We start from the raw sequence: 16,385 nt of genomic DNA, 5'->3' as shown, positions 1-16,385 counted from the left end.
AGGGTGCAGGGCGGCATTTGTACCTCTGCTCAAACAGAAGTATAACATTGACGGGGGTAAATAACTGTTAATCATGATCCCTTTCCATCTGCCTATGCTCCAACAATTGTTTTTAACTTACATTTCATTATTGGAAAGTGCTCCTGTTGAGATTTTGATTTCTGGTTTAGGTCAAATTCAGCTATAATTTGAGCAAGGAAATGTTAACATCTAGGGTTTGGTTTCTTGCAGTCAGATGTAGCATCTTCCCTGTACCATGGCCTGTGGTAGTTTAGCAAAAACTGGCAAACTGTAATGTAACGAAAGCATGCATTGGCAAAGCCTAAGGGTGCAAACTAATTGTGTGAGCTTTCTTGGACACAGTTTTAGTCTTTATTTGAAGCTTATGTGCCAGGGGTGCATTCTACAGTAACACTCTGAATGACTTCCGGGTCACAATGTCTTAGAGCCTCCAGCGGCTCACAGTGCAAGGCTCACAGTGCCAGCCTTACATGTCGCAGTGATCCCAGATCTTCCAAAGATGTGAGAGGTGCTGCTGCTACTTATCCATCCGTGCCTGCCCCAGAGCCACCTGCAGGACCAATGCACCTGTGACGGTGCCCCCTAGTACAAGAAATACTAAGGTGTGTTCCCCAGTGCCCACTTGTGCAGTGTTTGCCACTTCTCTCTCCTCGCGCAGTGACTTCTTTTACCGGCTCTGTCAGGAGGAGCGAAGGTGTTTAACTGGTACACACTGATGGGCTTTAACTTGTGTTTGCTCTGTGGTTGCTTGTAGATGTTTATTCATTTTGATAGTTTTTACAGCACAAGCTTGATTGACCCTTGCGGGTATCAAGAGTCCTGTGAAAACATAGACAGAGTTAGAAGTCTTTGTGACTCAGGCACACAGTGGGTGAGTGAGATGAGGGCTTAGACACATTGTGCAGGAATGGGAAGTATGCAATTGCACATGATAAAATGGAAATATACGCGGAGTCCCTGACTGAGACTGTAGATCTGGAGACACTTTATTGAGGAGAAGGAAGCGGCAGGCTACATACCGTTAGCAGGTACTCTTGGTCACAGTGCTCCAAGAGCTGGTCCAGTCTACATTTATGAGTGACACGGGCCAGGCGGAGGGTTACACTAGTACTATTTAAATCTGTGCAATAATTTGTCTCCTCAGCTGAGACAGTTTCTTGAAACACGTCCTCCTGGCTGGAGAACTTGCAACCTTGCCACTTTAAGTCAATTGCTGTTAGCCTAACTCAGTGCCAGTGATGGCTTCTAAAGCGTCCAGTGATGGTCCATTCCCGCCCGCGTCACACAGCCCAGGTGAAAGGAGCTCTTTCTTTGCTGCGCTATTCAAGGCCAAAAAACCACATGCAGTACTTAGTGCTGATTAGCCAAGCGTCGTTCTGTGCAAATCAGTTATGCCCATTTTTTTTTTATTAAAGCTATTTTACAGTGAGAGGCACTGAATGAAAAGGACCTACTTCTGTCAGCGAAAATAAGCATGCTGCAGCAGCCCATGTGTGCTCTTGACCAAAGTCCTACAAATCAATACATGCATTAGGACACACAGGCGAAGCTCTCAAGAGGCAGGAAACACCCCAATGGTGAAATGCACATTTTAATAATTGGGCTAGTTTTTGGAAGTAGTTGACATAAGAGGGAACTCTTTTTTCCCACCTCACGCCTCAGGGCAGCATTCACAGGAATGGTCTGGCAGCATGTTGGCAGTGAGGAGCGGCACTTGCTACTTGCCTATGAATTCCCACCCTACCTAGTAGTGAGGCTCTTGGGGCGCAGGCGATCTCTGTAGCTTCTAGGTCCTGTAAGACGGCTATAGGGAGGTTCGGAAACCTTGGCCCCAAACACATTACTATTCACATAATTCAGAAGAATGACTAAATGGCGCTCAAGTAAATAAAGTGTGTGTGTGTATATATATATATATATATATATATATATATCAACTCTACCAAGGTTTCCCTGCAATGGAAGGCACTCCGACACTGCTTGTAGGTAAACCCTTTATTGGTACAAGGGGAGCAGGGGCATCGAATGCGTAAACAGTCCAGCAACATCCAGCAGCCTGACGCGTTTCGAAGTATTAACGAACTTCTTCCTCAGAGGCAAAGATGCGCTGCAATTGTGCGTTCCGTGGACCTGCTCCTTGTAATGCCAAATGGTCCGCCCTGAATGGGCCACTCCCCCGCTCAGAGCAAAGGATCCTGGGTATTGCATATACCAGGGAACCAGGCCTATATAGACCGCTCGTCACGTTGGGAGTGAGGAATGCTGGGCCATGTAGTCCACGCTGAGTTCAATCAGTCCTCACATAATGAGCTGCCACCGATTTCAAGCCCACAGATGGGCCTCGATGTCCGTGCCCCACCTAAATCCATCACAGTGTCCCCTGAGAAAGATCCAGTAATTACCGGACCTCCTGGCCCCCTCCTTTGGGGTGGTGCACTCCTGGCGGCTGGGAACACTGTGATGGATTGAAGTATATATAGCAAAAAAATTGATTTTTGGAGGTATTCAAAACCTTGGGACCGCCGTTAGCCAGTGAGGACTGGTAACCTGCTGAAAATCAGACCTTGACTTCAAAGTGAGGCGTGGATTACTGAACCTGCGCTTCCAAGTGTGATCTGCTGGTATTGGTGGCTGGATGAAGGGGTTAAGAAACCTAATATTATTTTTAAATATGCACTTGCAGGCAAAACCGAAATAGACATTAATTCGAACTCACGGGACTGGTTGGAACAGCCCTGTCTCATTTGAGGTGACAACAGCAATTCCAGGTTTTTTCCACTGCAACCCTGTGGAATGCTGGAAGTTGCAGTCTATGTGAGTGGCTATGAATTTTTTTCTCCAATAGAAATCTAGCCTGATGCTTCCTCCAATGACGGGGAGGCAGCATTGTGTTAAAAAAAAAAAAACGGTGGAGACCAACCTGAGAGCCATGCATCTGATGAAAGCACACCTGCTGAAACGTGTCATGCACTTTTGAAATAAAATGAAATTTCTGTAGCCCAGCTGCGTGCACTGGTTTGTTTCAGGAAAAGGAAAAGAATGCTGGTTGCATATATATATATCACAGAACAGTTGCCTGTTGTAGAAGACGCCGTTACCACAGGTAAGAGTATGCCAACTTTGTTTATTAAAGGAAGCAGCAGCATGACCACCTCATAGTCCACAAACATCAAAGTCCCAACCCGACGCGTTTCGCTAATCCTTTATCAGGGGCCTTGGGTTTGAATACTGCAGCAGAGCGATTTTTGGCGGCACCTTAATAACTTCCAAGAACCCCGCCTCAGTGGGCGTGGCCCGAACAACAGCCTCCTGGTTCTTGTAGTGCGTGCTATTGTTCTCAAGTGAATAGCCAGCTGTAGAATCCAAAAATAAATAACATCTGTATTATCCAAGTGGATCATGGCACATAGTTGAAAAACACTGTCACTGCTTTGAACCCTTTGACAAACGGCTCCCGTGCCACATGCAAATCCGCCGGTTGACGGATTCGCGAGAATGCTGCACCAGCATGTTCTTGGAACTTATTAAGGTGCCGCCAAAAATCGCTCTGCTGCAGTATTCAAACCCAAGCCCCTGATGAAGGATTAACGAAACGCGTCGGGTTGGGACTTCCTTTAATAAATAAAGTTGGCATTCTCTTACCTGTGGTGACGGCGTCTTCTACAACAGCCAACTTTGTTCTGTGATATATATTCCCTTATTAGAGGATAAAAGGGAAGGACTAAGGGTCCGTTGCCCCAATGTATTCCCTCCTCTTGATTTGCTGCGTCCTGGAGCATGGCTTCACTTTGGTGCAGAGATTGCCAGCGGTTGGTGTGGATAGGGACTCGTCGCTAGTGACATGACTGGTGTAATCAGACGAGGCAGTCAGCACTTTACAGGGGTGCTGGGTTAGGGCACAGCAGTGGTAGAAGCCTCGGCTCTCAAGTGTGAAGGTAAAGTGAGGTACAGTTAAAGCGTCATCTGATACCCTCAAACAACTAATATATGGTGTTGGGGGGCAGGGTTTTTGTTCCCCAAATGTGGCTCTCCATGTAGCCAAAGTGGGATGCAAGAATAGTTGAGAAATCGGTGCAGAGATCCGATGTCACAAAATGAAGTAACTAAGAAGGGCTGCAAACAAGGAAGCAATTTTCGTTAGTAAAATATATTAATTTAGAGAAAGATTGGTAACATTGTAATTGTTTGCCTGCTTGTTTAAACAGTAATGCTTAAGGGCTGGCTAGTTTCATTCACGAGAGTTTTCTTCAAAGAAAAATACTACATTTTTCAAAAGCCCTTCATGGCGCTTGGCTTTTGTATCCTGTTCCTATTTTGTACTAATTGCCTGAAATTACACCGGCCTATTTTCTGTTCGCTTTCGAATCTGCATTCTTCAGAGCCTGCATGGTCTTTAATTGTGTACTTTCCAATTATACGATAAACTGTTCCAAATACTTGGTTTTCATATTTCACGTTTAAGGGATGAATTGACTCGGTTTCAGATTTGGATTTCAAAGTTTAAATATTAATCATCCTATCGCTCACCCTTATATTTAACAATTTTGTTTCATAAAATGCCTCTTTTTTATCTTTAGGCCACAGAAACTTTATTTCGAATGGCTGTCGCAAGAGGATTAATCACACCTATGAGAAACGGAGAAGTAAGAACAATATTTTATGTTGTCGCCCACTTATGCTTACAGTTTTTTTTCTCCTTCAGTTTTAAGTGGTATTATACACTTCCTGTGTCGTACCTGCGCGAAGTCATCATTTTGTTTTCGAAGTATATAGTGCAGTTACCATTTTTACTATAAATGATATGTTTTGCATGGTCATCGATTTGTTTTTCAATGTTCTGGGCAGTTGTTTTGAAGAGTGGGTATCCCCTTAACCTCTGTCTCCCTCTGTGCCTTGTGTTCCTCGCCTGCCTGGCCCTCCTGCCTTCCTGATGGCTGCAGACTGCACCCTATCCTGGGCCCTGTACCACCTCTGATGCCACAGCGTCCCTTTCCTAAATTCAAGAGAAAGAAGGGTCTCTGTGGCCAGAATTGAAGTGCTTGAAATCGGTCTGTAGTCTCAGAAATGCTGCTGATTTTGGTTGGGGAAATATTTTAATTATCTCCCTACATGCCCTTTGCACAAGGATGAAATATCAGTTTATGTCAGTGCTTATCAACAATCAATTGCAGTTAGAAACATGGTAAATCTGTGATGATTGTTAAAATTGGATGTGTGGCAGGATCAACATTCCACGTCTGTTTGGAGGATGTGGTGCTAAATGAATTGTGATCACACCTCAAATCCCCAGCAGTGGGCGGTAGCCCAGAGACTCAGTGAGTGAGCCGCATTGGACCCAGAGGACACCTAGAGGCCCTGCTCACAGAGATGTTTGCACAGGAAGCACCGGGGTAGGTCTATGGAGAGGTTCGAGTATTCTGCCCAGGGTCATTGATTTTATTTTGATAACAACACAACATTTTGCACATATTTCGGACATCTGTCTAGTAAGCCTCTCAGTTCATTCCCTGCACATGTACACTTATCAGGTACACCTGCCCAAATTCTTAAACAAAAGTGGAAATCTGCACTGCATTTACTTCCTTGCCATGGTGCAGATTCATGATTTTTGGGAATCCACAAAGATTTGCTTGAGTACTCTTGAAACCCTGTCACTGATACTGTTTTTGCAAGAGTACTCATGAATTCCGTTTGTGAATCCAATGTCACAACTGCACTTACACTTTTTTTTCTTTTTTCCACCAGAAGGAATTTTGTATCCGTTTTACAAAAACCTTCCCCAGCAATCCACCACTTTTTGGGTTCATTTTTGCTTTGGAGCCGCCATTTGGAAGCTGTATAAGTGTGATTGCATCCGTGAAAAGGGTATTTGCTTGTGTGAACTAAACTAAAACATTCGGAGATAGCTTTTTGAACCAGACCCACTGGGTCTAGTGATCTCTCAATTTATTTCTTTGATTGTGCCACAACTTTGCATGAACTTCCAAATAAATTGTTTGCTTGCACCTTTCCCCTAGTTTGTGTGTGAAGCAGCATCAGGGCAGAGGCACAATGTCAGCCACCAAATGGAGCATGCAGCCATTAACCTGTGTTTTCGAAGTTCCCCAGGTGGATAAGCGTCAAACAAGACAGTTCCTACAAGATGGCGTGCCTAGTTAACTTCCTTTTTGCTGCAAGGCTTTCTGTATAGTATAAAAACACCACCATGCTTTGAATGAAGAATTTAAGCTCTTAGATAATTTAAGATAACACAGACATAGTCATTCTTTTAATGTGATTAAATGTTTTAGTTATGTTTTGGCATTTGTTAATTGTTCATTCTTAAACTGGTTATCCACTTGTTTAGAACTGTTGTGGCGTTACAACAGCCCCTCCAGTGTAGGGACCACCAACCCTCCAAGGAGCCCCAACCTTTGAGGGGGACCCATATTCAGCCAAAGGCCAATGAATATCTGTAAGATATAGGAAACCCAGGGGTCCCTCATCTCTTTCTTGTGTGTGTGCCGAGGGTCATTTTGCATTACACTAGTGGGAACTGTTAAGGTACTCAATCAACTGTGCCTGATGTTTATTGGTCTTTGATTGTTGGAGATTAGTACAGAGTATGTTTAATGTATGAGCGTTGTGTGTAGATTAGTGAGAAGGTAAATTGTGTTCAATCCTGAGAGATCATTGTAGCACTTTGTGCATGGATGAGTGTGCTGAAGTACTCCAGTTTTTCTGCCTTAATTGGTCTGTAGTTGCTTGTTCTGTCTGAGGAAAGTGTTCTCCACATATGCATCCGTTTTGGGATGTGATGATGAGCTCTTTGGGGCGGTGTGCTTATACGACATATATCAAAATGGTTCTACAGTGAATACCGTTGTGGTGCTTCGCAGTGCTATTGGTTGGCCTGGGCGTTTTCAGTTATAGGTTGATGTGGTGTGAAGGTTCTGCCTAATGTGTTGTTTTCTCAGTTTATTTGAAGGTATGGCTGAGATAGTGTGTGATATTATTGAGTAAAGAGTGTTGTTGGATATCCAATGAAACGTGGACATGGATATTGGACATGTGTTGGTTGTATGTAACAAATACTGTTTCATAGCATCCTAATTTGGAGGATTGTGGTGAGTCTGGGTTTTGGATGATACGTGGAACCAGAAGCTATCTATTATGTAATCCATAGCTGCTGTCTGTATGTCTGATGTTAGTCACTACCTCCGGATAACATAAATTACAAACCACAGACCGGCGGCGGAAAGGAAATTGCACCTCTCTTAATGTTGCGTAGCATGAATACTGGTGCACACATGCACCAGCCATTGTATGGTGCTGCTGCAAAGCAGAAAGGCTCATAAAGATAATATGGGAAGGTGCACTCAATGATACAAAGTCTAAAACTGTTCAATTTTTGTAAAAAATAAAAATAGGATTTATTGTTCTTTTGTCAATTCGTTGTCCTAAAAGGAAAACCACAGCCAACGCTTTTCGTTGATATAATGAACTTCTTCAGGGCTTTAAAATATCTTCATATTCTCACAGTGAAGAGTAATAAATCATGGTAATCCCCGAAATATGATATTTAAATGTAAAGGGTGAAACGTACCCAACAAAGATACCCTTATCCGTGTCCACCGTACAACGTTGCATATTGAGAATGGAAGTGATATGTAACGCTGTTCGGCGAACACAGATGCTTGATATCACCCTTTATACTTTCTCAATCTTTATATTTGGAACTTGTTGAGCTCCCATGACGTATACTTGTATGGGGAAAGTGTGATTGCACCAATTCGAGGATTGAGAGAAAGAGAGTAATATTAAAGGTGTCTCTACTGGGTATGCCTTACCTTTCGAATCAGATTTTGCGGCTTCTTGACGTACTATGAGATGAGAAGACTGGGGCCATAATATTGCCTTGATTTATTACTCTTCACAGTGACCATTGAGGATGTTTAAAAGCCCTGAAGAAAATTATTATACGAACGAAACGCGCTAGCTGTGGTTCTCCTTTTATTACAATGAAGTAAGAAAAGATAAATTAACAAGATTTTTTTACAAAAAGTGCACATGTTTGTACTTTGTATCATTGAGTGCACTTTACCATATTATCTTTATTTACCTCCAGACAATATATGTAAATGAAACATGAGCCATGCCCTTGTCCCCCACTCCTCTTTAGATTATTTCTTAACTTGACCCCTTCTTGGTTGATCCCTGTCCCAGAGCTTTCCATGTGGATGTTTTCTCCCCCATACTCTGTTTGGGTGATCTCTTTCTCATGTTCCATGTTTGGTTGTAACTCTGTCCTCTGTGAACTGACCACCCCAAGATCTCAAGATGGATTGATTCTGGTTGAATAATGTCATTGGTGTACTGATGGATCTTGCCCGGAAATATCTTCCGTACTAGAATGCCTACTCCCCGTGACCCAGAGGAGAACTCTGAGTGTGCCACCATTCGGAATCCCCAGCGATCCATAGCCTTACATGAGGCGCCCATCAAGTGTGTCTCCTGGAGTAGGGCCACCGCAGGGGCGTGGCATTTTGAATATTGTAAAACTAGCCCTCTCTTGATCTTATCGCCCAACCAATGAACATTCCACGTAATCAGTGACAGGGGAGCAACTGGTGTCGGGGGCTGCGGAGGTAGGTCAGGTCTCTGCTGAACTTGTACCATTGTGTCTGTCATAGTCTGTACATATAGTAATGGAAGTGCGTCGAAAATATGCCGTCTGTGTGGTGCTTAAAGAAAAACGTTTAACCGCTGCCCATACATAATCAACTAATAACAATACAATAAAAACAATAAACAGTCCTCCCTTACCCTCCCTGCTCCCTGTCTCCCTGCTTGACAGGCTTAAAACTACCAGCCTCCCCAACTGTGCAGAGTGTTTAGTACCCGTTCCCAATATCATGGTGGGGGGAGTGCTCGTCCGCAGTCCTTGAGCACCTCCCCTATACCCTCGTACGTAGCGGCGATGTTCTCTGCCTTGGTGCAAATGGCAACCTTGCTTTCTTGGTGCCAACTGAATCATTCCTGAAGAGTATGCAGGACCCTATCGCTTTCGTCAGAAAGTACTAAAGATATTTCTGAGCGAGGCAGGCTTGTAAATAGTCACTACTTAGTTACGTCAATATGGTCAAGATTGATTCTTCGTAGTGGTGGGAAGATGTATTCACTGTTGAGTACAATAGAGACAATGCTCTATGCAAGTGAGGCATCAATAATGTTGAGCAATGGTGTACGTACTTATTCGGTAATCTTGTTACACGGGTAGATGGAAGGATGTCATCTTCATATGGAGTTGTTTTTAAGACGGTGAGGATATTGGCAGTCTTATGGAAGCCCATTTTAGGATATTCTGAGGAGGAATTGAAGAAATGTTCTTGGGTGCTGTCAATGTGTTGCCTGATTTTTGTCTATTTTTCCAATCGATTGATTAATTACATAGCATTTGCCTATTGAATTAAAAAATTGCAAAGAGGGCTTCTGTTTATTGTTTCTTTCATGGTGGTCATTTATTATGTGGCTTTGGATGCTGGATTGATATTCCTGCATGTAGAACTTGTAGGTTTGTCAGGTTGATATTGAATGGAACAATATATTAATTTTCTTCTGTAAAAGTAGTTTGATTGTGATCAGATAGTTATTGTGTGTAGCAGGAAGCAGAGTTTGAAGTTTAGATGAGCTTAGTTTCAGGGAATGTGAGCATGACTACTGACCTTCGGGCGGTGTTGAGTGTGATTCGAAGGGAGCCACCATGGGTTGTGAGGATGAGTGATGATTATAAAAGGTCTTGATTTATTGGGGTAATACTTCAAGGAGTGAACTTGTCTTTTTGTGGTTTGAAGCTGTCTGTGGTATGTGTCTGGCATATGATGGATGATGACTGGGAGCAGTACATGATCACACTAGTCCTGTTGCAATGGTTGGTGAGTCACCCCACTCGTCGATACCCCAGGAACCAGGATACCTACACCAGGCAAGCCGGGCGCGTAGGTGTGAAGTGATGTCGGAAACTGTCGTAAACCACAATGGAGGACTTCAGGATAGATGCCGCTGACGAAGAAGGTGAGGGAGTCCGGTGAAATCCAAGGATGGATTATATAAGAGAAGACCCTGCAAGCAGAGGGCACAGACTCTATGCCACTCGGAGGTGACCATGAGGCACGGAAAAGCAATGACCACTGATAGCGGAAGATGCAGGAGTGATGACAGTGACCTTGTCTCTGCAGCTGTGAGGACCAGGCGATGCTGTGGACGATCAGGAGCCGTTCATGAGCTGACCCACGTCTGAAGTCAAGAACCAGGGATCACCAACAAGCCTTGGCAGTAGCAACAGATGTGGTAAACGAAAAAGGTGCAACGTCGGGACCAGCAAGGTCCAAAGGACTCACTAATTGCACGAGAGTCAAAGCGGGCCCGAGCATGCAGGTGAGCCCACTGAAGCCAAAGAAGACTCTCAAGAGGACCCACATGCTTAAGGCACAGGAGTCGCAAGAGAACCTTGAGCAGCTCACCAAAGATGCAGGCCCACGGTGCAGAGGATGCAGTGAGGACAAAGATATTGGCAGGAAGAGATGCTGGAGGCTGGAGGTTCTTGTAGCCCGAAGATTGAATGGAACAATATATTAATTTTCTTCTGTAAAAGTAGTTTGATTGTGATCAGATAGTTATTGTGTGTAGCAGGAAGAAGAGTTTGAAGTTTAGATGAGCTTAGTTTCAGGGAATGTGAGCATGACTACTGACCTTCGGGCGGTGTTGAGTGTGATTCGAAGGGAGCCACCATGGGTTGTGAGGATGAGTGATGATTATAAAAGGTCTTGATTTATTGGGGTAATACTTCAAGGAGTGAACTTGTCTTTTTGTGGTTTGAAGCTGTCTGTGGTATGTGTCTGGCATACGATGGATGATGACTGGGAGCAGTACATGATCACACTAGTCCTGTTGCAATGGTTGGTGAGTCACCCCACTCGTCGATACCCCAGGAACCAGGATACCTACACCAGGCAAGCCGGGCGCGTAGGTGTGAAGTGATGTCGGAAACTGTCGTAAACCACAATGGAGGACTTCAGGATAGATGCCGCTGACGAAGAAGGTGAGGGAGTCCGGTGAAATCCAAGGATGAATTATATAAGAGAAGACCCTGCAAGCAGAGGGCACAGACTCTATGCCACTCGGAGGTGACCATGAGGCACGGAAAAGCAATGACCACTGATAGCGGAAGATGCAGGAGTGATGACAGTGACCTTGTCTCTGCAGCTGTGAGGACCAGGCGATGCTGTGGACGATCAGGAGCCGTTCATGAGCTGACCCACGTCTGAAGTCAAGAACCAGGGATCACCAACAAGCCTTGGCAGTAGCAACAGATGTGGTAAACGAAAAAGGTGCAACGTCGGGACCAGCAAGGTCCAAAGGACTCACTAATTGCACGAGAGTCAAAGCGGGCCCGAGCATGCAGGTGAGCCCACTGAAGCCAAAGAAGACTCTCAAGAGGACCCACATGCTTAAGGCACAGGAGTCGCAAGAGAACCTTGAGCAGCTCACCAAAGATGCAGGCCCACGGTGCAGAGGATGCAGTGAGGACAAAGATCTTGGCAGGAAGAGATGCTGGAGGCTGGAGGTTCTTGTAGCCCGAAGATCTCTGGAGTACAAAGCCAAGAAGCCTTGGGAACAGCAAGTCAATGCGCTGCACAGGGGTTCTGTTCCAGCAATTCTGACGAGGGATACTGGCCTCAAACTTGCTGAGAGGACAGGGCAGGCCTCGAGGGAATTACAGAACCACCACCTGTGTTGCTGAGCCTTTCAGAGTCCGTGGGACATCAGGAGCAGCAGACCGGTCAGCTTTGTTGCAGTGCCTGCAGATGCAGGGGAGTGACTCCTTCACTCCAAGGGAGATTACTTCAGGTGTCCTTGATGCCCACAGGCCTAGAGAAGAACCTGGATGAAGCACAGGCACAGACGATGAACTCCCTTATACGGACAATATAATTGCTCTGAAGAAGTCCTAGCAGAGTAGGACGAAACGCGTTGGCTGACGTTTGTTTGATTGAAAATAAAAGAAATTACATATCATCCATCAGAGCAAGTGACCTCTCTCGCATTAATTTGGCCCTATTGGATTGATATGGACACTTAAGATTTCTTGCAAACGTGTCAAGAATGGTGGTGTGGGTCTGATTTAGTATTGTACAGACGATGAAGAAGACATGCAGAATGGCAAGATCAGGAGCCACAGGAGTCTTCCTTGGTGCAGTCTTGGTTCCAGGCAAAGTTCAGCAAAGTCCAAGGTGCACTGATGGTGGAAGTTGAAGTAGTTTTGGGTTTGAATCTTGTCCCACAACGAATCTGAAGGGCCACACACAGCTAAGCCAATTAATTACCCTGAGGAAAGGGTTGGGACGATTCAAGGGTCGCTCCCACAGGAGGGGCTGGACAGAGGGGAGGATACTCCCATGTTCTTTGTCCAGTTTCGCGCCAGAGCGGGAGCCAAGGGCTCCCTGAACAGGCTCAAACTAGAGTATGCAAGGAGGGCACCAAATGTGCCCCTCAAAGCAGTCTGGTGGTGCTGGCAAGTGCCTCCACCTCAGCCCAATTCACTAAATCCTTTCAGGAAGGTGGTCACACCTCCCTGTGACAGGAAACCTATTGTCCTACCTTCCCTTGCTCGCACTCAGCTCAGCAGCAGGAGGGCAGAGTCTGGGGTCGGCAGCAGCACTAACTTGTGGGCAGACCCTGGAAGGCTGTTACTGGGAGCACTGAGGGCTTCCCGGAGGAGCCCCATGGTGCATGGATTCATACCTCCAACAGCGGTAACCGTGTTGGGGAATGATTCCAACATGTTTGATACCAAACACGCCCAGCTTCTGCACAGAGAGTATATAGTTCGCCATCCCGTAATGATGCATAGCCACTATATGTATCAAAATGGCTGACCGTACTTACAAAGCCTGAAGAATCGACTCCGGGGTTTGTAGTAGGGGGTGTCCTGCTCATGCAGGGCACCCTCACATTTCATAACCTAGCACCCTGCCTTCATGATTGAAAGGCCTGCCTTAGGGGTGAGTTATAGGTTTTAAGTGCAGGGACCTCTGATTTAAGAAAACGTAGTGTTGTAAGTGGTGTTAGCCCCAGCTTGCACAGGCTGCTATGGCAGGCCTGTACTCACACTTTGAGTGGTCTTTCATGGGTGGCACAATACATGTTGCAGCCCATGGGAGACCCCAGGAGTGCCTATGCCCTGAGTACCTTAGTACCATATACTCCATATACTAGGGACTTACATGGGTACACCAGTAGCCAATTGGGAAGGTACCAAAGTACTTACTACTGTCCAATTTAGGGAGGAAGCACAGTCAAACTAGTCAAAAACACACTGAAGTGGGGGTCACCATGCTATAAGGATCCTAACTTCCGACAACATAGTCAAAAATGATGCTTTTGGAGTAGGCTGGATTGATTGTTTTCTTTTGGTTAACTGTATTCATGAGGTCTCATAATGCTTTCTTCATAGACTCGTGGGTGTGTCTTCTTGGGCATTAGAGGTCCCCAATGAAGACGTAGGTGTAGCTGGTGTAGTTGTGGTACAGAGTTTTGAAGAGATTGTGATTTACTCATTGACTTTTTTTGAGTTTCTGGATGATTTGTAGATCAGGGAAAGGTGTTATCTATGCTGATCAGAAGAGGAAATCATAGTTAATAGCACTACAGAGATGCAGATGGTGAGGGCCTGGAGTCTGTAGGACTCAAAAGATTTGTTGATTACAGTGAGGTTTAGCTAGCATTAAGAGCGTCTAATTGTTATATGGTATGCTGTAACATGAGGAGTCAAGGACATCGATTATGTTGTCGAGGTCATCATAAACCATGTTTTTGATGATCATGGCTGCAGCGCGTGTGGAATGATAGTAAGCAGGTGGTCTTATACCTGTTGAGCCCGAGTGATGATGAGTGGAATGTAAATGAGTTGTTGAGTTTGATGAGCACACAATCTGGATCTGGCAGCATTTTTTGTGAGTGTGCTTTGATTACAGGTGGTTGTGGTACATCATGGTTGTCAATCTTGTGGGTTAAATACTGAGTTTCTGTATGAGGACATAACTGGTACAAACACCTGTCGCCATTCGTTTTGCCTGGCTTTTGCGGAGGGCACCCTAGGTTTACTAGGAAGGGAGAAGGCCTGGCAGGTGTGGATCAAGAACAGGAGTCAGTTCATTGAGAAGGTGGCAGTTCCATCACATAATCAGCTGCTGCTCAGGTATTCTGCAGTGCTGGGTGTACTGGTCAACGATTAGTACTTTTACATTATTAATTCAAGTAGCAAGCCTAGTGATGGCCAGGAAAGCAAAAGAAAGACGTGGCTTGGCGACGGGCTAGAGGGTTACATTAAAAACCCGCCCCTCATGTTTTCTGTGTCGCTTGGGTGTCACGCATTGGTGCCTTCTGATGACAATCAGATCAAATCATAGTCATTTACTTTAATCTATTTGCTGTGTAAATACAGCTATAATATTCTGTGTTGTATGTTCAAACATTTTCTTGCATGTCAGTCTAAATAGTTTTTTTTGCAAGGATGGCTGAATTGATGACCTGACGTAAAGCAATATACACCTGATGAAAATTGAATGTATTCGATATTTCATTTTTCTCTTTAAATGAAATTATATTATTCATGTCAATTTCGGTAAATGCAGCTACAACAGCACTTCGGCCCCTCTCTTCCCCAGACTGGTTGTTTAGTATTAACACCGTTGTATTCCGATATGTTTGGAGACTGCGGACAGGATGAGACGAGTCATCTTGAACATTTTACTTCTTGGTGGTGAAATGTTTTTTTTGAAGTGTTTTTCCTGAACTTGAACAGCGTCTTTGAGTTATATTCCATATTTCCTATGTTTTCATATTATCTGCTTGAGTCAATGCCAATTAAACTAAAATTAAATAAATGTTTGTAAATGTTTTCTGGGAAAATTACGTAATTTAATTTCTGGTAAGTGACCTCAATTTCTCAAGTACCGGCTAACAAGAAATAGCTCAATTTGTTTAAAAAAAAAAAACTAAAAACCCTAATAGGTTTGGGGACCCCATAATGGTCACTTTCACTTTGCTTATAGAAGATTTAAACTAATTTCATTTGTTTCTAATGCTTGCATGGTTTGATTGCTTGGGACTATTTAGATTACATCTGATTGATACCATGCTTTACTTCACGTGATTTGCTGTGAATATTCTATCAATGCTTAGTTCACAAACAGATGGTAAAATCGTCTATCTCCAGATGTGAAAGCCTTTGTATCGAAGAGGTTTACAGCTTGCTTTCTAGAATCATGACAGCCACGGGCATGCATTGCCTGCCACTTTGGGAATATGTGTGTAACTATAGGACATTCACATGTTGGACATATTAGTGTTTTTACCTAATGCTACGTGTGAGCAGTGTCTGCAGTGTAGAAATTATTCATGCATAGAGCAGGGAAATGTTAGATATTTCCTAATAAGCATTTTTTCACAGAATATATTTTCCACATGAAGGCATTCTGTCACTCACACTGTCAGTAAAAATAGGATATTTTCTAACACTGGGTGTAGTTAGCGAAGTAGCGCTACGCGAAGCTATGCAAAGTGCACTTCGCGCTACGCGTAGCACTTCTCGAACTGATAGTACCCTGTTCGCACTGTGCAAGATGCTGTTTTCAATGATTGCACAGTGCGGACAAGCATCCGGCACTGTGTAATCATTGAAAACGGCATCTTGCACAGTGCGAGCTGTAGTTTTCTGCCACTCGAGTAGATTTTTACTCGAGCTGCAGCTTTCTCAACACGGACTGGTAGTTTCTCATCGCGAGCGGTCGCGAGCATACGCGACCACTCGCAATGAGAAACCTGACCTCCCCGCATTGAGAATCTCACCGGGAGGTTTATTTTCCACGCTCGCGATCGGCAACTTGATGTTGCTGATCGCGAACGAGGAAAAAGTCTCGCCGGTATGTCATTTTGCTTGCTCGCGGTCGCCAACTTGCACTTCAGGACCGCGAGCAAGCAAAAAATGACCGCTGCACTACGCTACGCGTGTTTGCACTGTGCTACATGCAATTCGCGAAGTAGCGCAAACTTCGCAAACTACGCGAGCGTAGCGTAGTGCTTTGCCCAGGCTTAATATTTTCATGCACTGCACTACAAATACTGTGCTATCTGCATCAGGAGCGATATCCTTGATGTACGGAATCAGTGCATTGCTTCATCCAATACCTCAATCTTATCTTCATTCATCCCTTTCCTAATCTGCGGATACCTCCCTTCCGTCCATTTCAAGGTGCTAATTTGGAATTATCAATCAACATTACATAGGTATGACTGAGTGAGGCGTCCAGTGGGAGACCTAG

The 16,385-nt window shown here is 44.6% G+C and overlaps 1 protein-coding gene across 1 annotated transcript in view; it reads left to right on the top strand.

Moving 5' to 3' along the window:
• TMEM135 (transmembrane protein 135) overlaps nt 1-16,385 on the top strand; it is a 1,073,095-nt gene that overhangs the window by 562,462 nt on the left and 494,248 nt on the right. The window contains exon 5 of the mRNA XM_085623147.1: nt 4,599-4,664. Coding sequence (XP_085479273.1) covers nt 4,599-4,664 — 66 coding nt within the window. The remainder of the gene's footprint in view (nt 1-4,598; nt 4,665-16,385) is intronic.

Source organism: Triturus cristatus, chromosome 8, assembly GCF_964204655.1.
Source record: "Triturus cristatus chromosome 8, aTriCri1.1, whole genome shotgun sequence".
Classification (NCBI taxonomy): Eukaryota; Metazoa; Chordata; class Amphibia; order Caudata; family Salamandridae; genus Triturus; species Triturus cristatus.
Note: the sequence above shows the minus strand (reverse complement) of the source record. Positions and strands in the feature narration are given on the sequence as shown.